Here is a 27,624-nt window from a genome sequence, read left to right as displayed (position 1 = left end):
CAAATTTGAGTATTTCCACTGGCCTCTTTGAAATACACATCACATACCTACATACTGATATTATTCCAAACAAAGACAGATAGGATACATCCTTAGGTGTACCAGGCATTTGGTGCAGAGGAGTGGTGTCCAGTCCGACACAGTGCCAGCCCGTGGCAGGTAATTCAAATTTCTATCACTGCCTCAGCTGACAGCTACCGCTGGGGCCCAAATATTTTTGCTTCTATTTAGGGATCTCTTGTCCTTGCTCCTGGACAACTTTGGAGAAAGTCCCCAGAGGTTCTTTGCTCTCTGGTTCCCCTCTGAAGTCCATAAGCTGCCTTCTGTGAAAATATCATTTGCTTCTTCCATGTTAATACCATTAATTCATTGTGTCTTACTTTGCATCTGTCTCAGTCTTTTTTCCAGCAGCTCTAAATAAGGGAAAGAGTTAAATCTGTCCATAAAACTGTGAAGCTGTTCATTAATTACTGCATATTTTATTCTGCCATTGAACCATACTGGCCCTGTCTGAAGGAAAATTATGAACTGCTGGGGTCTTTGCTCAGGGAACCAAAACCAGAGACATGGAAACTTTTCCCTCCCTCCTTTTCTGTCAGTTTGCTCTGCTTGCTTGCTTTTTCTTTTCTTTTCTTCTTTTTTTTTTTTTTTTTTTACCCCTCCTTTCCTCTCTTTCAGATGCTCCTGACATTTTAACAGACTCTCTGATCGCTTCCAGGTGACCTGACCATCTTTTGTACTGTTCTTGTCACAATTCATCTGGATGAGAAAAAGTAGGAAGAAAAAAAGCAAGAAGTTTTAGTTTTTACTGTTACTTCCTCTCTTGGCCCTGAGAGGTGTCACTCTCCATCTCATTCAGACTAGTGCCCTTGGTGGGGAGGACATCCCTCCCCATCACAGGCTTTCTAAGAGCTGAGGGTCATTGAGTCCTTCACACCTCTGTGAAGTGGGTAAATAGGATGTGAAACCTATTTAACCTGTTGTGCTGGGCCTTGTATTGCAGATGACAATAAATCACACAGAGCCAAATGGATCCCCCCCCCCTCCCGCTTTAATATTTATTTGGCAGTGAATTTTTAATAAGGAGGGACTTTCACTTGTCATCCTGAGAATGCCAAGTGGGCGAAAGAAGTGAACGGAGAAACTTAGAAGAATGAATGCAAAACGTTGGGGGAAGGAAAAGAGGAAAGATGGGAGAAGAAAAAGGGAATGGGAAAGGGAAAGGGGGAGGATAACAGGGAGGAAATAGTCAAGCTTAGTGCAGCTCCCTGCTCCCATAGTAGTGAGGGTTCATACACAGCAGGGAAACAAATAATCCTGGGAAAAAGTTTTTGACCCAAAAGTACTTATACCCTTCCAGAGCCCATTTCTCACATCTAGCCTTTCCAGCAAAGCAAATAAATTAATCGGTGATTTGTGAGACTGATTTGGCAAAAAACCAAAACTTTTTGTAGTCCAAAATCCATAATTACACTCTGGTGCTGTGTGTGACTGAGAGAAAGGGATAAAGTCACTGCAGAGACAGATACCATTGACTAAAGAGATGCTGTGGAGAGATACAGCAAGTGCTTCAGATAGATGACAAGCATTAGATGGAGTGGATATATAGTTAAAATTAAAGAGATGGATACTATGAGTACACGTGGGAAGATACCTGGTACAGACATACTGTGAATAAATGCTGCAAAGAGAGGGATATTGTTAAAGACAGACAGTGTCTAGGAAAAATGGGCAAGGCAACAAGTAATGCTGCAGCTAGGCACATAAAGATTGATTCTGTTGATAAATAAATTCTATAAATAAATACTACAGAAAGATATTTCACTAGCCTGCCATCTATGAATATTTGACACACACATCTAAGAAACTGCATAGCATCTCATCCAAAATAAACATAACCAAGCAGCTACTAGATATGTGTGTGATCGTACTGTTTAAAAATTTAAAAGATGTTAGCAGCTGCAAGACAAACAGCAATTTATCACCTGATTCAAAGCTCATTTCACCCTGATGGACACATCACTGATGGCCTGGCAGCAGCATGGCAGAAAAGGCCAGGCCAGCAGGTAGACAATTAAGTGCTGAAGCAACATTGGATGAGTAAATGGGAAAATAACAGTGTTTGGATTTCAGAATTGGAAATAGGCCACAATCTGGGTACAAGCTTCCAGTCTTGTATCCAGGCTTACCAGGGGATGTCATGTTTCAAAATAATTTCTGCCACTACGTTGTACTGTCCCATGCTGCTGCTATAACCCCACAAGCCCGTGCAGGGAGCTCCACTCCCAGCAATCCCCAGATACCTCATGGACTCAGCGAGCAGTCGGAGGTTCTGCTACTGAGTGCTCTGGCAGCAGTGCAGAACATCCCGTTCTCCTGTAATGGGCTTTGGGAAAGAGCTGTCGTCTGCAGGGATGCCTGTTCCTGCTGGGGCTGTCAGGCTTGTCCCTACACCTGGCAGATGCTGACCAAATTGAGAGACTTTCCAGGGAGGCAGATCATGTTGTGGTTCCTGTGGTCAGTGGTCCTGAGGACTGCCAGAGTACAGGGCATCTGAGGAGTGAATGTACTTCCATGGCTTACATCTTTCCACCCTCAGTGTCTGTCCTGTCTCTCTTCAGGCCTCTCCTGGCCTTGCAGAGGGCCCATTTCCTTGCTGTGCTCTAGACTGAGGTTGTCAGTATTGCCTGACTTCTGTACCAGCTACTGCTTTGTTCACATCTGTAGCCAACTTCATACTCTGCGCTTTGGCAGGATCTCTGCTTTCGTTGATTGCTCAGCCCCATGTCGGGGATGCTCGTTATGGGGCTATCAATCCCTGCTTAGCATGTGTTATTACACTGCCCTTGAAGCAGACAAGTTACTTCTCAGGGCGCTGGTAGGCATCCTCCAGGCTACTGCTACTGCTGCTTGTTCAGCACAGTCCCCCTGTGCTCTGAACTCTCTGAGAGTTTATGGTGCACCTCAGAGTCATTCTGGCATATGCCAGGGTTGGTTTTCTCTGTTCAGTTCCTCTTGACTTGAATGTGCAAGTCCACAGCGATGGAAAGAGGAGCGCATTAACCTCTGCTTTTCTTCGACAGCACATCCTCCCCACTACACTTATTATTTTAAAACACTCCCAAGCACAAACTGGTTTATTTCAGTCCCTGCTATTACAGGCATTATATTGGGTATATATTTTATATATCATTCAATCTAATGCACACTTATAAATTCTCACAGAAAGAAATCCACAAACCATCTTTTAGCTAGCTATGGATGCTGCCTTCAGGGTCCATATACTAGTTGGTGGGGAGAAGAGGAGATTATACATATTTTTATGGATTCAAACACCAAATTAAATCTGAAATTAACATTCATCCATTTCCATTAATGATGCTGAAAGTTATTGTGAGACACTCAAGTGCTTAAATGGTAGGTGTCAGCTGAATCTTGTTCAGAAAGTTGTCCAAGGACTCTTGGGTATGGCATGCTGGGAAAGGGACTAAAACCCTGTCAGGTTCAAGTGAGAGTAGTATTTTTGGTTTTCCCCTCTCCCCTTCATTTCACTCTTTCCTAGCAGCCAGTTCCTATCTCTAAGGATATATCTTGTAATAATAATTGCTTGTTATCAGTGGATATTTTCCAGTACAGCAAAGATATCTGAATTCAAAGTCTCCAGCAGAGGAAATTGATAGGTCTGAGTTTAAGGAGTGTTAGGTTAATCCATCTCAAAGGAGACCCTCTGTAAGAAGTGAAATGATAGGCATTTCCTGGCTATAAGGAGTAGCGTGGGAGAAGGGTATGCCAAGCTTCTGAGGGGGCAGACATTGAAAGGAGCAAGGGAATAGACAGCTCAGCAAATTTTTTTTCTTCCTTGATTGTTTCCCTGTGGATTTCTCTTGCATTGGAAATGTGTAAAACAGCACGAGAAGGTGGAAGGAAACATCTCTGAAGCTAGAGCTATTGGTTTGTGGTGACTGGTTTTGCTCCTCCACCATCAAAGATCTTTGGACATATGATTTAATGAATTCACCCTCAGCAGCTTAGGTTAATATGGCTCTAATTGTGTAAACGTGTTTAATTCTGGGCTTTTTGCTCCTAAATTCATAGGAGCCAGTTACATTAAATAGATGTGTGTCAGAGAAAGGCAACCGGCAGGGTCTGTGCGCTTTCACTGAGACTTGTTACTAAGCGCATGGCTGAAAAAGGTTGCCTAAGGGATGCTCTGCATCAGTGTATACAGCCCCTCAGACCTTGCTCTGCCACTTCCCAAATGCCATGCTTTCCCAGAACTACACAAGCAGGCACTGCTCTTCCAGGAGCGCCTGCCATTCGCACCGTGCCTTGCCATCGTGCCCATCTGTGGAGTAAGTGTGTAAGGCTGATGAGAAAAGTGGCACAGGCTCTCACTGCTGTTGTAATTATCATCAAATGATTGTCATTGCACAGCAATCCTTACTCACTAGCAAACTAAGAAATACTCTGAGTATTAAGAGTTAGGGATCTAGGCTTGGCACCTTTGCCAAGTTTTGACACAGGGCGTATTTCTTTCATTCCTTAATATTGTTGCACTGGCTGTTCACTGATTTTAGAATTCTTCACTTTCGGTTCTAAACCCAAGAAGATCTAAAGCAGTGTTGTTCCCTGCCTCAGAAATGTCTGCAAAATTAGGGGTGAATTATGCTGTTCAGGAGTTCAGCTGCTCAGATGGGACATGCCAGTGCAGCTCCATGCACATCAGCAGACCTTTCCCTGATAAATCATCAGACTGCTTCCCTTTCCAGAAAGCAGTACGGGGTGTTTCAGGCTGTAAAGCCTGTATGTAAAGTAAACGCATTGTTATTTGAAAGTGATTCATACTGCTGGGAAGCCCAGAAAGGTAAGCTGATGTGTGGGTAAGCAATGGAGTGTAATAGCTCTGAGAAAACTGCTGCGCAATAACAGCTTTTGATTCCTTGCAGGATAAAACTGTATAACGTTGCCATCCTTCCGGTACCTTTCATGTGTACAGCACTTCATATACGTTAAGTGTATTACTTTGTCATCTGGACTGATAGCTGGCTGGTCTGACCCTCCTGAGCTTTGCTAGTCTGCTTGTGAGAAGTATGAAGTTTTCAAACAAAGTTTTAGGCTTTAAGGTAACATCTAAATTATAGATTTCTAAAATCGTCGTGGCAGTGTTTCTTGATATGCTGCTTTTTGAGCTGAGCTGATAACCCATCTTGCCTCAGAGATGCTTTTTTTCCTCCTTGATTCTGAATTGCCTGTATCATGCACCATTACATCTGACACAGTTTATCTGCGGGTTGGCTGTGCAGAAAAGGAGAAAGTCCGGCGTAAGCCTGGCAAATGCAGGGTGAAGTCAGCAGCAGTCTGACTGGGCTGCACCTGCTCTACCACCGTTATCTCCAGAATTCTGAGAACCTGGGTTCTTCCACAGCATACAGCATTTTGTTTAAGGGGTTATGTGTTACTGACACTAGAGCTGTTATGGCAGGGGTACCTGTGTGAAGCTGATGCAGCCAAAATTTCTGTAGAGAAAATGATGCCACCACGATTTGATGGAGAAGGAACAAGGCAAGAGATTCTATCACAGCAAACAGCAGTCAGGAACCCTGTGTGCATTCCTGAATAAAACCTTCCTAAATGCACCCCTCTGTAAAATGTGTTTGTGTGTTCTAGCACCTGGATTTGTGCTGTTTGTACTGGCAAATCTCATTTTTGTGGGCTTTTTCAATGCCTTAGGGGACAATCCATGAGCCAGAAATCACGATCTGGTCTTTTCCTGGTGTTTCAGTTCCTGGAAGACAGACTCCACCATGGGAAAAGCAGATGTCACTTTATTTTGGTGCAATAAACAGCTTCCTGAAGCAAAGAGACAAAATGAGGGGCTAGGAAAACAGAAATATGAAGGCAAATGCCAGGAAATACAAGATTTCCTGACTAACGAGGTTTTCAGGTCTATTGGAACCAGCACTCACAAGTCCTCAGTCTTTGTTTCTTTGAGCTGGATGCCTGACTTCTTTCTGCTGGATAGGCGAGCTGGACAGCTTAAAATCAGAGGCCAGGCTGGGTACAGAAAATCTGGCAGCTCGTGACAGTTTCTTTCCCATCTGAATAATTTCTCCTTCACTTTTATGACCAGTTGTTTTCAGTACCGCAAGAATTACAACATTGGTCTTTGAAATACGATCTGGCAGCTAAGCCTTGATTTTACTGAGCACCTCTCTCTCCTCCTGATGTCAGCAGGAGTCCTACATCCTCATCATTCCTCCAGCTCAACTCTTCATTCCTGTCTGGCAGAATCACGAATACTCACTTCTTTCCCTAATGGATCTGGAAACTTGCTATTTTCTTTACTGAAGTCTTGGTTTGCTGAGAGAAGGTGTTGGACCAGGCCCACCAAATTTATTAAGCACCTATTTTCTTACTGCTTTCAGCGGAGAGAAAGGCACTTTCAGAGAAAAGGCAATTAAAGAGCTTTGCAACCTCATTCAGACTGGGCAGGTGATGGAGGGCCTCAGACACACCTTGGTGCTGCCACCGTGCCATAAGCTGGCTGGGCAGGTAGACTGGTGGAGCCATCTGCACCAGTGTTGTGGGGGGACTGGGGCACAGAGAGAAAAGCACTTTGCTCAAACTGACTGCAAGCCCACTGAGTGTTAAACCCGCATCTTTCAAACCCAAACATTTTAACCTCATGATTCAATTTTCCCGTGACGCACAGTCTGACATATCTTTTCAGTCACTTACTCTGCATACAAGAAACTGACCTTTTATCATTTTTGGTCGTAAATCAGAGTGTGACATTAAATGCTCGGGGTGCTTCTCTATGAAGTGATTGTTTCACTGCTCTGCAAGCTGTGCTCTAATTTGCTCCATCCATTCAAATACATGTCTTATTTTGATTAAATGAATACTTTTGTCAGTTTATGTTGCTTCGGCTTTCACTCAGAATACACTTGCTTCTGTGTTGCGTTAGAATTCTTTCAAGAATTTTAGTGGGCATTTATATATGCCTATATAAATATGCACACACATATCCACATACGGAAAAAGTAAGAAAATGGAATGCAACTTTCAGGTAAAAAACACAGACCATTTTGACAGGCATCTGAAAATTGATTTTTATAAAATATTTGGGAAATACTCCTGTGAACAGCGATTTTAAAAATTGCTCCCTGCTGGGAACTGATAAATGCTACAAGTTACAAATGAATTAATTTCAAAACAGCATCTCACTGTTATATAGATGAAACTTTATTAAATACCTACAACAGGAACACAGAAAAGTATTAGGAGATCTATTGTACAACAAATAGCAATGAAAACTTTTAGATGTGCTTTTACTATGTTCTTTTTGCCAGGCAATGCTGTCTCCTTAGATCAGAGGTAATGGTTGTTTTTCCTCTTTCCTGTTTACTGGGAATCATATGTTCCTGGCTGGAAGGTCCCTCTGGCGCAAAGAATCCCTTTAAACCCTGCTTGAGTTCTGAAGTAGGACGAAGGTGATGCCTCCTGTTTTTGTCAGCCACCCACGCCTACGGTTTTTCTTGTGTGCCAAACCACTAAAATTCATCCTTGCAACTCCTGACAGACAAATTTCAGGAGGCAGGGAGCGCAAAATGAAATATTTGCTATTCTTCATGAAACATCTGGTAGGGCTTTGGCAAGATCAAGGAATTAGCAAGAGTTGCCACTTATATGCTGTAGCTGATATTTTTTGTTGTCCTTAATGGAGTCCAAAGCATACGCAAATCAGCTGCATAATGAGTGAGGTTAAGCGAGGTTTTGGATTTGGTTCCATATGGTGTTAAAAACATAATTGATCAGAATGTTTTGAAATATATTGAACAAGAGTGTTGAGATTTGTTTTATCTGAATTTCATTAAGTCTGAGAAAAGATTTAGGATGAGGGCAGAGGCTGAAGTTTTAACCTGGAACTATTATCGGTTCTCTATGATCACACATACTTCATCAGACATTTCTGCTATAATCCCACTTTAATTTGCTTTAGAAGCAAGATAGATTTCTTTGACCTTGCCTTCTCTGCTTTTTATACTTATAGGTACACACACACAGAGAGATTCTCTGTCTTTCCTAATTATAATACTGACTAAACACGCTTGCTCTCCGCAGGAAAGGGTGAGAGAACAAAAGTTCCATATTAGTCTCAGAGCTTCTTACACTAAGAAAATTTCTCAGATCAGTTATGATGAACATTCCTAGAATGACAAGCACAACTTTTAGGGGGATTATGATTTTGCAGATTTGTGTTGGAATCCTTTCAATAAATTTGTGATAACATGGGACATTGTAGAGATGAAGTTGCTTTGGGAGATGGCCATATGGACTGATGTCCGTCAGCTGGAACTTCTTAGGCTTCGGTGCTTTGCCATCATATTGGCATAAATTAGTTGTTTTCAGTATGCTCCAGAAACTGTTTTCTCTGACTCTTACGCTGAGATTTTCCTGAATGTCTTTTTAGAAGCAGAATTCAATGGTAAACCAGCTGTTGAACACTCATATTGTGCCATATGCTCTCCTGTCTTTGGACACTCCAGAAACAAATCATTCTTTTTACCAGAGCTCAGTACTTTCATACCCAGTCATTGCTTACCTACTTGAAGAGATATGATTGTGAAAGAAAAAACAAGCTATACAGAAAGGTTTCTAAAACAGTCATTCCTTAATTTAAAGGGTACAAAAATGAATCAGGTTCACGTGGAGTAGGAATATGTCCATATTTCCTTACTGAGAATCCAAGATCTTAACTTTTGTCTCACAGTCTTGCTTTTAGCTTCTAATTTTAGCTCTTAAATAGCTGATTAACATAATTTATGTTTTAGACAACCATTTCTGCCTGCCTGTTGACAATCCTATTATATCTCAAGCCCTACCCAGATGGTCTAAGTCTCCTTTCAGGTGACCTGTTCCTTTGTCAACACTCACCTGAAGACAAGAGTCAAAGAACTGGTTTGCCCTGGTCAGTAGCCAGCTCTTTCACTGGGATTGCTTCCACTTAAATGCGATAACATCAAGGTTCAGTGACCATCTATTGTCAACTCTCAGCTAGTTGTAGGAGGGTCTCCTGACACCTCCTAGGTCTTGTAATGAAAATTGTGCTCTGAATACAGAACAAACCATGTAATTGTGTAGGTGTGCGGGTGTCTGAGTATATGCCTATATACGTATATGTGTATCTGTTATTTATCTACCCATAAGGAAAGTTAGCTAAGGGATAGTGATCTATATTGTGTGCTTATATAAACATATTTATATATTTTGTGATTTAATGTCAATTGATAATTAGGCACCATGCAGCTGTTCGATCATACCCATAGCCCCCTGCCGTGAGTTGGGGAGGAGATTCAGGAAAAAGGTAAAAATTGAGGGTTGAAGTAAGAACAATTTAATAATTGAAATAAAATATATTAATATTAATAATAACTATTATTGTTGTTGTGGTGGTGGTGGTGATGATGATGATGATGATGGAAGTGAGAGAGGCAGAGAGAGGAATAAAACCCAAACAATAAAAACACCCCAGTGATGCACAATACAGCTGCTCACCATCTGTTGGCCGATGCCTGGCCAGTCCCCGAGCAGTGATCAGCCAGCCCTGACCAACTCCCCCAGTCTGCACACTGAGCACGATGCTCTATGGCATGGAATATCCCTTTGGCTAGTTGGGGTCAGCTGTCCTGGCTCTGCTCCCTCCCAGCTCCTCGTGCAGCTCCTCACTGGCACAGCACGGGAAACCGGAAAGTCCTTGGTTTAGAGAAAGCACTGTTTAGCAACAACTGAAACGTCAGTGTGATATCAACGTCATTCTCCTACTAAATCCAAAACACAGCGCTGTACCAGCTACCAAGAAGAAAATTAACTGTCCCAGCTGAAACCAGGACACATACACACACATATACAAATTTATCGTTGATAGATTCTCTGAAACAGAGTGGTTTTCAGCTGAAAATAGACTTTCATGAAGAAAAGTTAGCAACCAAGAGGTTTCTTTCTTCTCCAAGGGGTATAGTGGTTAGAATTCAGTCATATACAGCAGTCATTAGTTCAGACAGGTAGTTACATGTCTGTCTGGTGTGCAAACAAATATTTGCATGCATAGTTATCTGACCCAAAACCCATGTACATAAAACAGTTATGTAACTAAAGTGCAGCCTAGATCTGTCTTGGCCATCTTAAAACACTTTGTTTTCAAAATCCCAAATGCCTTAAGTCACTCAGAGAGAACTAAGGGTATATACATCTGGAACACGGACTTTTGAAATTAGACATATAGAACCAATTACAAAATTCGGATGAAGTCAGTAGAATTATATGAAACAGCACCAAGGGAAAGAAGAACCCAGGAGAACCTGCATGTCTTTACATTATTTATCCTCAGCAGTACAATTTTTCAGCGTCTAAGCCAAAATCTTTCCACGTTTTTTTCCCCCCTACAGTGCCAATGTTTCCGTTACTGGAAGGATCCAAAAGCAATTGCAAGGATTCCAATAATCTTCCTGTATTACTGTGGCTGGACTGCTAAGTATCATCAATAACATGATTATCGTTTTAAGAAGAAATTGCTTGAGGTAGAGACACTGTGAGAAGAGCTCCCAAACACTTTCAAAAACATATTCAGCAACTCTTACATTATTCAGTGTCCTAATGAGTTCTGGTAGTCTTAGTAAATACCTTCCCATAGAGGGGGACTTGACTGCTCATGTTTCCACAGGAAGCTTAAGCCATAGAAAGCCAAAATGTTACCTGTTTTGGAAACATTTCTTCTGATTCTTAAAGTCAGACTAAATCCAAGTCACTGACAGTGCTGGCTGGTGGATGGATATAATCTATTTTATGCTACCTATCTTTTTCTTCCTGAATTTATCTCCCATTTTTAATGAATATAACAAGATCACAATGGACCAGATCTTAAACCATTTACTCTTAGGTGTTTCGCTGACCATGGATTTCTGCTCAGCATAAGACTGCAATGTCTAGTCAAAGGTAGCAAAACAAACCTGTAAAGGATTTCAACAGCAAACATGGGTTGAGCTGCCTTTGTGCTTGTCCAGAGCTGATGCTGTGTGATGTTGTTTTAAATAAACACCAAGTTTTAGTGTAATAAGTATCTAAAAAGCAAGATCAGGACTATGCTTTCTCAAGACACTCTAACCCAGGCTCAGTCTCCCAACAGTGCCTGAATATATCATATGTCTTCTTATAAAGGTCTTCAACTTGTTTAAAATTTGTGTTTCGGGGCTTCAGCTCTGGTGTCCAGGAATTTTGGCCCAAATCTCAAGAGCATGGTGCTGTGCAGATATAGGAAGTCAGGTCTCAAGTTTTCTTCAGGGATGTCTCATGTTGCCAAGGACTTCACACAAAAGCCAGTGCTGGGCACCAGTTTTAGGTGAATAAGTTGTTCCCCACTTGTGCAGAAGAGCTGAACCTGTCTGGTGTGACTGAAATTTCACAGGTCGCATAGTATGTCTGTGCAGATACAGCCAGTTTGCCATGCTTACGCCCCTGCTTTGGTTCGTCTCTCTCTTCTCACCATAGGTAAGTAGAAACTTCACTCGATACCCTTTAGCTTCTCAATGTTGATGGGGGTACAGCTGCTTTGCTCACACTTGCCTTTCCAAGCAGCATATTTATAAGGTTTTCAGTGTTTTCTCCAAGCCAGGTATTGCACTATGTGAAAGAGAGCATCATCACAAACCAAAGGTCACAAATGCCTCCTAAAGTACACACAGGGTGGTGCTTTCACGTGCTGAAAGGTAAATGTATTAAAGATAGAAAGAGAGAAAACCTAAGAACTGTTGAAGGGTGAGAGAAGGAAAAATAGTTAGCTGTGGTGTCTGCACCAACTGTCCTAGCTCCATTTCGTGGCTGACTCATCTTTGTTCAAATCAGTGGGTTTTATTAATGCTTACAAACCTACAGCTATAAGAATGCTAAAGATGCAATGTTAACCCTGCACTGCTATATAGATTGCTTCTCTATTAGGAAGAAATTAATGATCGTTCACAAGACTGAATCCACAGCCTCTGGCTTCTCACCATTTTTTCCATTCTGCAAGTCTAAAGACCATTTCATGTGAATTTTATTGGTTAGCATTAGAAATGCGCCTGTATTTGAACTGAGATAGCTGGAATCCAGGAATTTAGTGTAATGTCAAGCCTAGTACCCTTCAAATGGGACAAAAATGCCTCCTTGTCCTCTATACAAACTCATCTTTCACAGAAAGATCAAAGCTGTACCAATGACATGGTGCAATTCAATTAAATGCAGTTCTTCATATTCACACAAGGCTTTTCAGTTTCCCAACCATGTGTAACGAGAGGTGTGCGCTCATCATTCCCTCTGCTCTTACAGCAATCACCAGCCATCTTCTCACCAATAAGGAGAATGGAAACAGTCAGTCCTGAGATGTCTCAGAGAGCTTCTGCAAGCCGCAAGTAAAATTCTGTCCAGGGCTAAATTGTTGCAAGCCTGAATGAACATTAGGGGACAGTATTGGCCAGGAGTCAGCCGGTTTCTTGCTCTTCATTCTCTGTTTATTTACAAGTTGTCTTCCCTTCTCTCTAAACGATAAAGCCCAACTTGCTCCTTGCTTATCTGATGCACCAGACATCCATTTTTAATCTGGCAAAATAAATTATAAATATTACAGCCTACAATTACCCTGGGAACTCCTGAAAAACTGATTAGTACAAGTCTCAGCAATGAATTACACCTTTCTCCTGGTTATTTGCAGCAGGAGGGGAAAAAAAACAACCCTACGTTCAAAACAAGACCAAACATCTCTCAGCCATAGCAAACAGAATTCAAGGCAGTATTTAATTATGTTCGTATTGTTTGTGAAAGGATGTGCCGTGGTGGGCTGAAAGCCAGGGCACCTGGCATTGCCTTGGGCTTAGCACGCATTTTCTCAGGAGATGTTGTAAGATGCAAAAGTCCTTGGCAGAGTCTTGGGAAAGGGAAATCTCATGGGAGCCTACAAAGTTCGTATCATTATTGTTTACTGTGTAGCAACAGAGGAGGCAAATGCAATAATTCTTTAGAGCTGGAGCCATCTTGCATCAGTACCTAGCTGATTCCCTCCCTTGGCAAGGAACGGATACAGCGCTGTGTTTTGGATTTAGTAGGAGAATGACGTTGATATCACACTGACGTTTCAGTTGTTGCTAAACAGTGCTTTCTCTAAACCAAGGACTTTCCGGTTTCCCGTGCTGTGCCAGTGAGGAGCTGCATGAGGAGCTGGGAGGGAGCAGAGCCAGGACAGCTGACCCCAACTAGCCAAAGGGATATGCCATGCCATAGAGCATCGTGCTCAGTGTGCGAACTGGGGGAGTTGGTCAGGGCTGGCTGATCACTGCTCGGGGACTGGCTGGGCATCGAGCAGGTGGTGAGCAGCTGTATTGTGCATCACTTGTATTTCTTGGGTTTTATTCCTGTCTCTCTCTTTTTGTTGTCTCCCTTTACTACTACTACTACTACTATATTATTACTATTATTATTATTGTAATCATCATCATCATTAGCTTTATTTCAATTATTGAACTGTTCTGATCTCAAGCCACAGGTTTTACCTTTTTCCAGTTCCCCTCCCCATCCCATTGGGGATGGGGGTGTGGGGAGTGAGCAAGCTCCTGCTGGTACTTAGTTGCTGGCTGGGGTTAAACCATGGCACAAGGTCAGGGACTAAATAGAGCCTTGTCTGGCTTTTCTTAGGCAGGAGGGCAAGCCAGGCTGCTGTCTGGGGAGCTCCTGAATTGCAGAGATGAAATTAGAAAGTCATTACAAGGTGTGCACCAAACCTTGTAGCAAGCAAATCAAGACAAAAAGGGCAGACTAAAGTCCTTCTTTATTGGCATCTTGTTGCTGTAGTGTATTTCTTACAGGTGTAATTACCTGAAAGCATCATAGTTGTTTCACTTATGTCCTAAAATACTGCTTTATGAAGCTATTAAAGGGAGAATTGTACTCTGGGATAACAGCAAATGCAGCTGCTTAAGATTCATTTTAGATTCATTACAAGACTTCAGAAGCAGTATTCCTGTAAAATACTTTTAATAAAACATATGGATTCCTCAAAAGCAAAACCATGCAAGACCACACACCCTTTCAGATTTGGTTGTGTAGGTGGAATTTTAATGTTAAAAAAAAGAAGGGTGAGGCAATCCCAATTCACTGCAGAGAGGACAGCATATCTTTAAAAGCTGCAGGACACTTTACTTACCAGAACATAAGCACATGTTCATACAATTGGTAAAACTGTTGGAGAAGAATGAGAGATTCCCCTTCTGTGCGTATGATAACTGTGGCGAGGGAACGTGTTGGGGTCTCTGATCCCTGCTTGAGTGGAGAAAAAGTGCACCCTTCTTTCAGGTGTATGCTGTAATTGCTGAGAACTTGGCCTGTGTAGGTCAGACATGTGTCTTTTTTTCTGTTTTCTCACAGGGAAATGACTGATATTTTGAAAAAAAAAAATCTGCCTTATTTAGTTTATGAACTGTATCAGAGACGTCCTTGGCTCATTATATGCAGCCACATCCCTGCTTTGGGCAGCTTCGAAAGGATTGGGATGTCATGATAACGAGAAAGTTTAAGGAAAGGAGAAAATAGGGTTACAGACAGGGTGATTGTGCAGCTACCGGGGTGTTATTTTTCACTGCAGAGAGATGAAGACATGTTTACTTGTCTGTTGATGCATTCTTCCCAGGGAGTCTTTGGTACGTCCATAACCAGCACTGGTCTCCAGACTTAGAATTTTCCTCTTTTTTGTGTGAAGCCTTTAACCACTCACTTCCAGTTTTGCTCTGGCAAGACTGCAGCAAATTTCTTAAGAGTGAGAGGAGCAATGTGAAAAAGGAATAAATGCTTCATTTCCTTCTCTAACACACTGCACCTGCGAGGCTTGTCAAGTGAAGGTCAAGCAGCAACCCTGAACAATAGTCACAGATTCCCTAAGAGGGACAGTTGTCAGTGCCTGTTCTTTCCAGCAGAAAAAATAAAACACATTCTATTTTGAGCCAGTCAGTAGAATAGATAGAGAGTGGGTGACCTGCCACACAACCAAAATGTGAGTGAAAAATCTTGAGAAATTACTTAGGAAATCTCCAGGTTTTTCTCTATGCCCTGGAAGTGTATGCACAAGTGAAGGAGAATTATGTATGGAAGAGGGATCACCAGTCATCCCCATGTACAGCATGCAGCTCTAGTTCATCAACCACAACTATAGACTGTCTTACGTGCAGTTCAGCAAGACACCTGACTTGCAAGGTTTCTGTCCAGCTGCGACCCAACAGGTAAGCTGATATAGAATAAGGGGTTTTCAGGAAGCAACCAAAAGAAGTGGGTTTCAGTCATACCAGAAAGCTGCAGTTATGTTGACATGTAAGGAGGGACTGGGCTTCCTTCTCCTTCTCCTCATGTAAAGTCAGCAGAAAACCGGAATTATTTTATAGGGTACCAAAGCTTGCTTGCTTTCCAAAACCAAGCAAACAAACACCCACACCCACATGGAAAAAAAGAAAACTAATTAAGATCAAGTCATATCCCAATAAATAAGCAAATTACAAATCAAAACAAAGAAAATCTATTTATCACATCATAAAGTTGCAAATTGCTGTTGTGTTCCCATCGGCTGGAATAGACGAGGGCTACGAGACTGTAGGTTTTGAATTAGTAGATCAACCAACATGTGTACATGTTTTATTGTGTTAGCTGGGGGACTGTTGGCTGTAGAAATATTACCAGCCTTCCCTCCCCCTCTCCTGCACTGTGTTCACGTTCAGTGGTATTCATAGACCATATTTGTCTTGGAGTTCTCTAATGTAATGTCATTGGTTTTCCTCATTGTTTACCTTCTGTAAGACAACATCATTATTCTTCGGTAAATCTTTTTCATGTCCCCTGGAGGGCTTTTTTTTTCTTTTTTTTTTCTGGGGGGGGGTGTTGTGTGTGTGAGTGTGTGTAGGAATTCTTTTGCAGCTTTTAAAAAATTGGATCTAACAAACAAAAATGCCAAGAACCTACCCCTAACAAAACCCCCACAACTCTTTTTTGGAAAAAAAAAAAAAAAAGCAAGGCACTCCCTCTGCAATGTTATGCAATAGTCTAGTTGTTGGCATTTCTACTCATTACTATGTTTCATCATTTGCATTCTTTCCTAAAGGAGCTGGTCTTTGTGATGTGGAGAAGCAGCATGTAATGACTTTGGCAGCTTCATTAGCGGGGTCTAGCCCGCTTCCCAAATACCGCGTGCTGCCACCTCTCTTCTTTCAGAGAAACCTCTAACCTGCTGGTTTGAACTATCCCATTTGTTTTGCTTTGCTATGTGTTTTAAATCTTCCTGCAATAGAAAGTGAATTATTGGGTTGGAAAATTCCATATAGTAGAGACATGTAACTGGTGTGTAGAGTTTGGTAGTGTGATAAAGAGCCTTTCAACGTTTAAGTCACCGGTGTGATTACGGCCTGTGCTGGCAGCGAGAGGAAGCTGGTATCATCTATTTGCTGTTTGGTAGCTCATTATGTGATATGTGGTGGTGGCATTGATCCAGTGGGTATCAGTCCAAATTGGAGAAACTACTACTAAGGTCAGTGCTAATTGGCTTGCTCGTTCACTGTCACAGCGAAGGGACAAAGGGCAGAACAAACTAGTAAGAAACTCTTCTTTCCTGACCTCTAGTCATGGTCGAGGGACATCCTCATTTGCGGGCAGCCTCTCCCTGCATTATATCTGCCCAGGTATTCAGTTGCCACAGTCCTGGTGTCTTGAGTACTGTGTATGCAGGAAACAAGGGAGAGCTTTTGAAGTCCATTACAAGAGTTTTATGCATAAATACTTGCTTCCTAAAGACTATCCCTTAAGTCTTCAATATAAGGAAATGGCAGTTTTGTATGTTTTTCTCCTTCGTATTGTTTGTTGTCTTCCAGATTTCCCTTCCATAGTGAATTGGTTTTGTGCTAGGACTCATATTACCCTTCTTGTCAGAAATCCAGTCTCAAAATCATTTAAGCTATCAAAAAATTCAGAAGGTCCTCTGTTATTTGTTTTCCCAGCTTTAAGTAATAATAGGGAGTTTTTAAATAAAATTATCCTGTTAATGCAAATGTTTGACCTGCTGTTCCTAGGTTGAAAACTGAACCGTTCCATCTGTAAAATATCAGTGAGTTGGGTGGCAGCTCTGCTCTGTCCCAACAGCATTAGCAGCTCCTCCCAAACACCCAAGTGCAATATTGAATATAGTTATGGTTTGGTTCCTTTTGATTGCAGAGCCACAAAGGCAGAGCTTATAAAGGAAAAATCTAGTTCCCCTGAGTTTAGTCAGCTTTGAACATTATCATAGGTACTTGGTATCATGGTAATTCATGTCATACCTGTATCTGATAAAAAAAGAAGAAATCAAACCCACTGGTCAGACTCATTAGAGACCACTGCTTGTTGCCATTTGTGCTGGGAGGATTGTCCTGGCTGGTTTGTTTTGTTTCATGTCACATACTCAGTTTCAGTATGAATTCTTCCTGACCCAGATTTCTGAGCAGACTGAAGTGGAGCCAGAAACTGTAGAGTGCATAATTATTCTTTTATTTATTTTTAAGCTGTACAGCTCTATTAAGCTTTCATAGAATCCTTTATACCCAGCCTTTGAAGTAAACTAAGCCAGAGATCAGCCAGAGAAGTGGGTTGACATTACTTGTTTCTGCTTGCGGAGTAGTCTGTATACAGTTAAGACCTGGAGTCTCAAAGCTGAGAAAATCTCATACCTTTTTTGGAGTGCAGAAGAGAGGAGGGATCGATACATCCAAAAGCAATACTTCACACCTTTGGTATGTTCTGAAACCTCAGATGCTGGCACTGCTGTGAAACAGCTGAGAGCTGGAAGATTATTCCGGTTACTGACATGTAAATGAGCAGACCACACATTAAAGCTGTGTATGCTCCATCTGCCAAGCCATTCATTCTCCCCAGCTTGGGACAAATTAGAAACTCTGGCCCAGAGGTGGAAGATTATTATTCCTTTCCCAGTCCCCCAAAGCAATACATTCGCCTGCTTTGAGTCTCATCGAAAACATTGACCTGGAGGTGAAAAACACAGTATCTGTCCTCCTGATTGATCCAGGCTCTGACCCCGGCAGCATTAAAACCACAAGCTTCTTTCTGGTCTCAAAAACTACCCAGCTGCCCTCCTAGGCTCAGGGCCAAATGGGAACTAGGCAGCTAGGTAGGAGAGCGACCCTATCCCCCGGAGCCATCTAGTCTAGTGGCTCCGACTCTGCCATAAATACTGCATCGTGCTAACCTAATACAGTATGAATCAAAAGCGGACATGTAAAGAAAGCCTACGACTGTTCCTGTAAGTAAATGGCAGGAGGCTAAGCTGGTGTAACCTACCCTTCTGAGAGCCAGATGACGTAGCTGTGACATCCATTTAGAGTCTTTCCTCAGCTATTCAGACTTGCCTCTGAATTTGGCCCTTCCTCAGGAAGTCATGTTGTCAAAGCCTTTTCATTCTCCTTCCAAAACACAACCGCTCCTGGTATTTCTGCCCTTCTCGGAGCCAGTGCGCTTGAAGACCTGAAAGCCCCCACGTTTTGTTTGTACCACCTCTTGTTAGCAGTGCTCTGAGCTTGCACAGACCAGGAGGAAAAGATGCCAAAGCACTTCAACCACCTGGATTAATTAGGTCTTACACTAAATGTGGAACTACAATGAGGTGAATGATGATTAAACCAGCAACCTTCTGGAAATGGAATATCTCTTCCTCTACTATATTTCTGCTTCGATAACCTTGTAAGTGCCTCAAGGCGAGAATGGTGTTGTCTGTATATACAGCACTGTGTTTCTGTATAAGCAATAGCAATAATAATGATAACAATAATGATGCATTTCTCCTGTGAGGTAGGTAAGAATCACTCTTCATTTTACCAATGGTGAAACAGGCACAAAGACATACAGGATCTTGCTTAGTGCCATCTCATGCCTTATTAGCAGAGACAGGACCAAACCCAGGAAAGACATTTCCCTGTTGCTTGCTCTTACCCCTAGACCAACACACGCTCCTTTGATGATGTCCAGTTTTTCTTGTGATTTTTCTGCAGAAGTTGCAACAACAGCAGCCTGGAGACTGATGATGAGCCACCTTGTGTGGAAGAAGTCGATTATAATACTGACAGTTGCTCTGATAGTGAAGAGGACTTCTTGGAGCTGGACCAAGAGATCCAGGAGTGCCTCTCGTGGGTGGAAGGAGAGACAGAAGATGCAGGAGAAACCATGGGACAGACATGCAACTCCAAAGCTCTCAGGGGGCTCTACATTTCCAGCCAACCAGCATCCAACAGTACGGCTCTGCCTCTGCGTTCAACAGCACTTGGGGTGTACAGTGGGTTCAAGAGCAGTCCTGTGTGAGCAAGGCTTTGACTCGCAGAGCAGTAAGGAAGTGGGTTACTGCTCATGTTTGCCTGTTTGCCAGCTTCAGAATCCTTCCCAAATGTGTTGCTCCAGCTCTGAATAGAAAATTGGCTGTATGTTTGTGTTATTTGTATACATACTTATATTGATAATGACTCCTTATGCTTTGTACACAAGGCAGAGTGAGGGGCCACTGGCCCAGGTGATACGGTGTGAGAACATAGTTGATTCCTAAACATAATTCCCAGTTTTACAGCTGCCTCTGCTATGTGGTTTCATACAGGTTGACCTGAGGAATGGTATTCTGAGACCAAGGAACCAGAAATGATTCTCCTTTTCCTAGTTTAGGCTCTTACAGGAAGCAGCCTTTGCCTAGACAAGTGACAGTCACTGATGCCTTTGGCCAGAGCTCTCCACTGCCATTCTTTTCTCTTGAGCTGTAGAGCATGCATCCGATTTCTGTCTGACCACCATTCTTACAGCGTGTTCAACAGGTTGGGTCAGGCTGTGCATGCTTTTGAGCTGGTCATATCTCAGCAACAGTGTCAGAAATCCGGTGTGCCATAGTAAGGAAAGCACCAGTGACAGTACAGAGTGGTCTTCTGGAAACCTGGGCTAAATTCACCTCTTTGCTGAACTGGAATGATCTAGTCCAGTGTAATCTCAATTGAGTCACATCATGCTTGAACTAATGGGCCTAAGTGCAGAATTTGTTTCACAGATGCTGTGAAATTATATTTTCTCTATGAGACATCCTTCCAGCTAAGAGAATACAGATACAACAGTCCATCCTGGAGAGCTAGAGCTACTATTTAAAGTTATTGGGAGTGAGAGGGATTTGGTGCATTTTAAGGAGTAAAACATGTTCTTTTGTGGTAGCCAGGGTCCCCCAATATTCTGTCAATAGATGAGTGATGGTGGCAATGTCCAAGAGTGAATGTAGCTCAAGCATCAGTCCAGTGACTGATTATTCTTTGTTAGTTTTATTGTGGTACCATGAAGAAAACCTAGTTCGTGGAACAGGACTCCATTGTGCCAGACAGTAATATAGAATCACAGAATCATAGAATCGTTTAGGTTGGAAAAGACCCTTACGGTCATCAAGTCCAACTATAAATCTAACACTGCCAAGTCCACCTATAGTAGAAGACATTACTGGGAGGTTATATATGGGACATGTTCTACCAGTGACCTCATAAGGGAGTCAGAACAGCTTCTCTTTCAATCCCCAAATGAAAAACATAAAATTAAATTTCTTCTAAAATTACCTGCAAACAGATCCTGATTCCTGAGAACGCAACATGGGCTGAGGACCCATGCGTGTGCCTGACATCCCTAAAGCATGAAGCCCACGTCCCTGCATCTCACACCTCATATTCCCTGAACTTCTCATGTGTCTTAGACTCTGCTGCTGCAAATGGGGAATTGCCCTGAATCCAAATGGAATTAATTGCATGATGCAAGAGGCTCCTAACTCTGTCACTACTCTATGAGGCTCAAGGAGAAGGATGAATGTATATTGTGTTGTAGCATTACAGCCTATAAGGGCTCCATTACCAGTGATTTTTATTATTAATATTGATGTGTGAATAAAAGCACCATCCTGTCATCTTTATGCTGTTTGTGGAAAGAATTGCTGGTGCAGAATGAGGTTTTATCTGATGCATGTCTGAACGCCTTTTCCCAGACTACCTAGACATACGTTCCCACAGGAGCTTGCTCTTTGGAGAAATTGCCTCTTCCTGTCCTGCTGGGTTTCCAGTACCTGGGTGTTTTAAAGTCTTCACCAGCACATGAGAGTTCTCTGTGTCTCTCGCTCTCTTTTTATGATGCTGCTCAAAAGACAGGCAGCTTGGGTCTTTAGAAGCTGAGCTTCTTAGACCAAACTAATTCATTAGGTATGGTGTGTGTCTCTGTACAGATGTCCTGTTCTGCTTGCTTTAGTGTGCAGCTTGTTGTACACAATACCGAATTTTCATAAAAGGCTGGCTCACAGGAATGGACAGAGGTGAAACAGGTGTTCCTATTATAATAGTTTGTACAATGTTTCTTCAAAGTTCTTTAATAAGAAATGATATATGTGCATAGTTAATATCAAAATCCAACATCTATCATATGCATGACAAAAAACTCACACTGTGCTAGGTCCAGACTGCAGCGTACACAGGCTGTACTTTAAGACCTTCACCATTCAGCACATCCCCAGGGCACAAGGTAAAAATACCATTATACATATATGTCTGTAGATGTGTGTGTATGCATCCAGAGCTGCTTTTCTCTCCCACACTGCTTTCTGTACCAATGCCCTGCCACAACAGTAGCAGAACAATTCTTGCCAAGGCTTGCTGATGGTACACGCTATTGCAAAGGGACAAAAAAAATCTTAAATCAGCACTTTTCTTAATGAGACACCAATATTTTGGCTATAAATACTATAGACCAGTCTCATTGTGATTCATGGAATCAGTGGACTGTGTGGGAGTTGTTCTAATACAATAAAAGCAGAGCTGTAGCTTCCATATGTGTTTGGAGCTGAATGTATATGAGCAGTACCACTGTTTCATAGATCCCTGATCTAGGAGCTACAGGAGATGGAGAGATGGCAAAGGCCCTTAAGGTGCTTTCAGTGTCTGGGATCCAAGTGCAGCAGTCAAGCTGGGAGCAAAGCGTCCATGCACATCAACAACATCTGCATAAGTGCTGCTGTGCAACATGAAAAGCCTGACCAAGTCTTCTCCTTGGCAGCTTCCTATGTTGGTGCCAAACACCTTGTCAGCAAGCCGTGAGGATGCTGCAGAAAGGCAACAGCTGGCCAAAGCCCCCAGCCCAAGGATGCTCAGCCTGCTGCTGAGAAGGTGAGAGCAGAGAGTACAGCGAGAAGGCTGGGTGACCAACCTGTCAGGAATGGCACCTGGAAACCACCAGCAGAAGCAGTTATGTGGGCTGCCTCGTTTCTTCCAGGAACTTCTATGGGGAGCAGATGCTCTTCTTCTTTTGATAGACCTCTAGAGGTCAGGAGAGGGCCTCCACTGTGCAGGGCTCTCTCCATGTTATTAAAATTCTCCCTGAGTCATGGTAATTAAGCAGAACTAGGCTCTGCACAGAGGAACGGAAGTGCATTGACTTTAATAAAACAGAGTGTAAAACAACTTTAGATTAACTCCAGCCTTGTTTATTCTTGCACACTTGTAATTCTGGTTCGGTACTTCCCCAGTGAATGAAGCCATTGTCCCCTGTGCTGAGGCATGTCACCTCACTTCAGCCTGCTAAGTGCTGAGCAGTGAGGCCAGTGCCTTTTCTTGCTGTTGCTAGCTAATCCCAAAGAATTTGGAAACAGCCGATGGAGAAAGGGAGGGAGGAGAGGGAAGTTGCCCTGCTCCCCACCGTTGCCATTCCTCAAGAGTCAGCAGGGCTGTCAGGTTGAGATGCAAGCCAAATATTTCCATAATGGCCAGAAGAGACGGTGTCCCAGAGGCACTCACATAGTCCCCACTGCTAAAGCGGTTTTGGGCTCCTGCCAGGCACATTAACTTTTTTTACCGATACTTTTTGTCTCGCTGACTCTCTTAGCTGTGGTGAATGGCTCCGCTCTCTTTCCTCCCTCTCACGGTTTACATGACATGGGTAGAAGATGTAGTGCTGAGCAGCGCTCACACTGCACCCTCTGTCTCAGCCTCTTGCCAGCTCTCAGGCCTGCCTGCCCACAATAGCTCTTTCCTATCAGAGAGGATCCTAAGGATGCCTTGCCAGCGTCTAGTGAAACGCATGTGTGTGTAAACCTCTGGGCTAAATATAAATAATTAAACAATAAAAATAAAAAGAATCAAGTCAGCAAACTGAAGGAAGAAGAAAATCTAATTAGTTTTATCTGCTGTTTGTTATGAGGCTGTCAGAATGCTCTATCCCCTGGTTTTACAGCACTCTGGAAAATAACAGTGATAATAATAATAAACAGCCGTGCACTGGGTTGTTTCTGGAGCAAGCAGGAAGCGGGTTAGGGAGGGAGAAAGATGGCAGCCCCTCTCCGCTGCTGCTCTGCTCAGCCAAAAAGCAGAGGTGCAGGTGATAGCACTATCTCCTGTCTTATCTGTCCTTGGGCAAGGTCCACTGCCCCTGTCCAGCACCTGGTGACACACAGCGTGCGTGGGTGACAGTCTGGCAGCCAATTCAGGACACTTGGGTTGTATTTCTCGCCCTGCCACAGATCTCTTATGTGCTTTTGACCAAGTTGTTCCTCCGCAGCTCCCAGCCTTAGTTCTGATGTGAGGTACAGACATGGCTTTGATTCCTCACGGCCAATACGGTAAGGTGCGAGTGAAAGTGGGTGTGTGCTTCGGGGGGAAGGAGGGGAAGAAACAGGGATGTAAAACCACCCAAGTGTTTGCTCTAGACTGATTCCAGCTGTTCCCAGATGAGAAGGCAGCTGGAATTATTCCTTGCAGGAGTGCGGTGGTAGTTGCCATCACTGCTTTCCACTTTGACGACGTGCAGCAACGGTGATGCTTTGTTAGGCTGTTCCTCTTTAAGCTGTGCTGGATAATTTTAAGTCTCTCCTTGCAGGTTGTTATCTGCCTATTCTGTCCCATGGCCTGGTCCTCACAGCATGGAAGTTTCTACACCTGTTTTAGAGAGAGCAGGGTTTAACTCTGTGTTTGAAAACTCTTGTATGGTTTTATGGTTTTCCAGGCAGAGGGCTGAATGCAAGGCTCCACCTGGAGATAATATACAAAAGCTTGGAGAACTAAAAACTCTGTGCGCATAATAGCATCGGGAAAAGATGAAGAGGAAGGCTAAAGAAAAAGAAATAAGAGAAGAGGAAGGGGGAGACGGGAATAGGAGTAGGGGGCATTTGGGGGAAACACAGGCGGAGAAATGGGAGAATTGTTCCTATTTGTGCATCCTCTTCCGTCCCCAGATAATGTGTCAGTATTAGCACTACCAAGAAACAACCCTCTCTACTGTAGAATAAATCTGCCACTGTATTCCCCACTCCATAAACGGCAGCCAAGTCTGTATCCTCAGCACCGCATTGTGTGTTCTGTGAGTGCTTTTCATGATGGCTAAGCCTGTATCATTTCTGGCCTTAGGTTTCCTCTCCAGGGACTCACATCCTCAGACATGTTCTAGAAGATCCATGGCATATTATTGTCGATGCAGCAGTTTGTGGCTACTTTCCTCATCTTTGCTTTGCTCTGCTTGTTTTATTTCACTGTTTAGAAGGGGAGGGAAGAGAAAAAGGAGGTGAGCAGGAGGCAGTGAGAGAGAAAGGAGATGGCAGAAAGAATTGCCCTGCTATCAGTCCAGCAGGACCCCCAGCAAGATGGTGAGGCAGCTATTTTTGCATCAGGGGCTTTTTTAGCCTTTGATTAAGCTGCTTGTAGCTCATGCAGGGACTAGCAAGAGGGAAAGACAAATCTACCACTAAAAACAATCATTCGTTGGGTGCCCTGGCAATAGCTCCAGTCCCAGTAAACTATCATAGCCTTTGGCTAACCGAGTTCTGGGCATTGTGGGCTGGCTCCTCACCAGCTGATGTAATTGCAATCACTACCCTGTTTCTTGCCCCCTTGCTACTAAACGCCTGACTGAAGGCTTTTCCTGAATGGTTTCCAGTGTATGCTCTGGCAGCTCATGCACAGATCTGCAAGGATTTCTTGACTTTCCCTCAACATTTCCATAAAAAGTTATTTAGCTTTTCTGTGCTTGTTTCCCCATCTACGAAGTGGGGTTATTAACATTGATTTTCAGTGAAAGGGGTCACAATGGGGTTTAAATCACCAGTGTTTACAACACAATTTAATATCCTCAGAGAAGGCAAACAGGAGGGATTAATTGCTGCTTCCATCATATATCTGCCATCACTGAAATAAAAAATACTGCCCATCACTGTGATCATTGCTAATTCTTTTCCAGGGACAGTTGTGTTTCCTTTGGTCTCCATGGAAGGTGGCAAAGGTGGGCCAAGGCAAATCCTTAAGGTGAAAGCACGGACAGCGTTGACAAAAAGGCTTTGGATTTTTTGACAGCACAGTGGTCTTCCAAGGACCAGGCAGCATGCTGGTTAGTGAGTTGAGAAAATGGGAAATTTAATAGAGGTGAAAATGGGACACTTGGGAGAACGATGGAGCAGTCTGGTAAACAAATCTGAAATGTCTCTGCCCAAGCGTTAGGAGTATAAGGTCTAATCAGGAAGAATATAAAGCCTTAGTACATATACCAAGCTATGAGTTAATCAGCTTCCCAGACACATGGAAAAGAGAAAGTAGGAACAGCAGAACAAGGATTAATTGGCTGTGAACCATCAGGGAATCGGTAGGTTGGGCCAAGGAGAGAGGAGTACAGCCAGTAAGCACTGACTTAGAGCAAAGGTGCAACGACAAGATCTCCTAAGGCAGGGAGAAGAATAGAAGAAAAGCGAAACACTAAAGGTGTGTGAACACCTCATTAATGCCTTGAAATGTGAAAATAATTGTTTAAAAAAGTTGAAGCGGCAGCAGATGACTAGAAATGAGAACGATACCAAAGCATGTGGATGAAATCAAAAAGGTCCTAGCACAGAACGAGCTAGGGGTGACTAGGAACACACAAGGGAAGAAAAAGAAATCCTATAAATATGTTCGAAGGAGTGAAAGTGTGCACTGTGTACCACAGAAGGAGAGCACATGCAACAGATTGGAATCGACATTGCCTTTTTAACTCTGCTTATCACCTAAACAGTCACTACTATAGATATCTATATCACAGGAGTCATACTGATTTGGGATGGGAATAGGCCAGAGCAAAGGGGTGTAAATTAAAGAATCCTTACACTGAGTAAGTGAACTCAAACTGTTGGACCTAAGGGAATTCCCCTGCAAGTTTTCCAGGGAAAGCCGACTGTGAACAGTCAGGGATTTACTTCAGCATCTCCTCCTATATTGAGAGGGTCCTGCAGACTGGAAAAGGACAAACAGGGTATTTATTTGTGAAGATGGAAAAAAAGAATAACCAAGGAATTTAAATCAGCCAGCTAAGCTGAAAGACTAAAGAGAAACCTTGACAAATCATGAAACAAACAATTCATTAGCAGCTATAGGATAAGAAGGTGGTAAAAGACAATCATCGTGGATTTGCCAAGCTGATCTAATTCCCTTCTTTTATTTGCTAATTGGCTTAGAGGATAAGGTAGAAGTAACATATGTCTTCGCTTTAGGAAAGCTTTCAATACTTTCTGACATTATATTTTCATAAGGAACTTGAAGAAAATAGAGTTTATATTAAATCATTGTAAGTTGGCAGCACACTAGCTGAGAAATTACTCATGAAGGCTGGGTTTCATGTCGGTGAAGGTCAGCCTTCTAAAAGTTAGGCACCTAGGCTAAATTATTCTGTACAGAGTAAATGTAGAAACAGACACCTCCAGAGGGTCTACACTCTCTCCTAAGATATGTGGAAAGGATCCTTTGCTGAGATATTCCCTTGCCTCATTTACTTCTGAGTGAAGCTAAACAACCAGCTGAGACAGGACACCTAGCTTTAAACCCACCCCAAGACGATATCCCACAGCCACACTCGGCAGGGCATTATTTTGCTTAAATATCTGGGGCAACACTATGGAAAATCCTTTTTTTTAAAAAAAAATAAATCCAAAATCTTTTTGTTGAAACTCAGTTCCGTGTTCACACACCACTATTTATGTTGACGCACCCACCAGCCTCTCCTGCACGGGGCTGTGCTCCAGAGCTGCCCCCATCCAGCTCTGTAAGCCCATCCCTTGCTCTGCCGGTCTCAACCCTTCAGAGCCAAAATTCAGTAAATACTGGTGATCTGGGGAGCTACACCCCAGGTGAAACTGGGATGAGAGCACATGCTCACTGGTGGCTGGTGCCCAGGTAGATGCCAAAAGCCCGGAGCCGGGAGCGCACACTGAAGCTACTGTGCCAGATGGCCTGACTGCTCTCGGTTGTAAGAGCTGCTTTGTACTTTTTAGCTTTACTGATGCAGAGAGAACATTTTGAACTGTCTAAGCCTTATAACCTTGTATCATTGGCACACGAACAGCAGCAGCGGCACACTGTTGAACATAATAACAAGAGGGAAAGAGCTGTGGAATTAAATAAGAATTTAAATCTTAGGGTTCGCAGCTCAGAGCAAGAGGCTTTAGCTGTGTTATTTCCAGGAATTGGTTGAGTCATGTTTGAGAATAAAGGATGAGATTAATTCCTTTGTGACTATGGC

General features: G+C 42.9%; 1 protein-coding gene across 1 annotated transcript in view; it reads left to right on the top strand.

The window, feature by feature from the left end:
• The window catches only part of AGBL1 (AGBL carboxypeptidase 1), a 273,140-nt gene extending 252,180 nt beyond the window's left edge, over positions 1-20,960 (top strand). Inside the window, exon 23 of the mRNA XM_056347385.1 lies at positions 19,098-20,960. Within this exon, the coding sequence (XP_056203360.1) occupies positions 19,098-19,404 (307 nt within the window). The 3' untranslated portion in view covers positions 19,405-20,960. The remainder of the gene's footprint in view (positions 1-19,097) is intronic.
• The last annotated feature ends 6,664 nt before the right edge of the window (positions 20,961-27,624 follow it).

Source organism: Falco biarmicus, chromosome 7 (genome assembly GCF_023638135.1).
Source record: "Falco biarmicus isolate bFalBia1 chromosome 7, bFalBia1.pri, whole genome shotgun sequence".
Taxonomy (NCBI): domain Eukaryota; kingdom Metazoa; phylum Chordata; class Aves; order Falconiformes; family Falconidae; genus Falco; species Falco biarmicus.
Note: the sequence above shows the minus strand (reverse complement) of the source record. Positions and strands in the feature narration are given on the sequence as shown.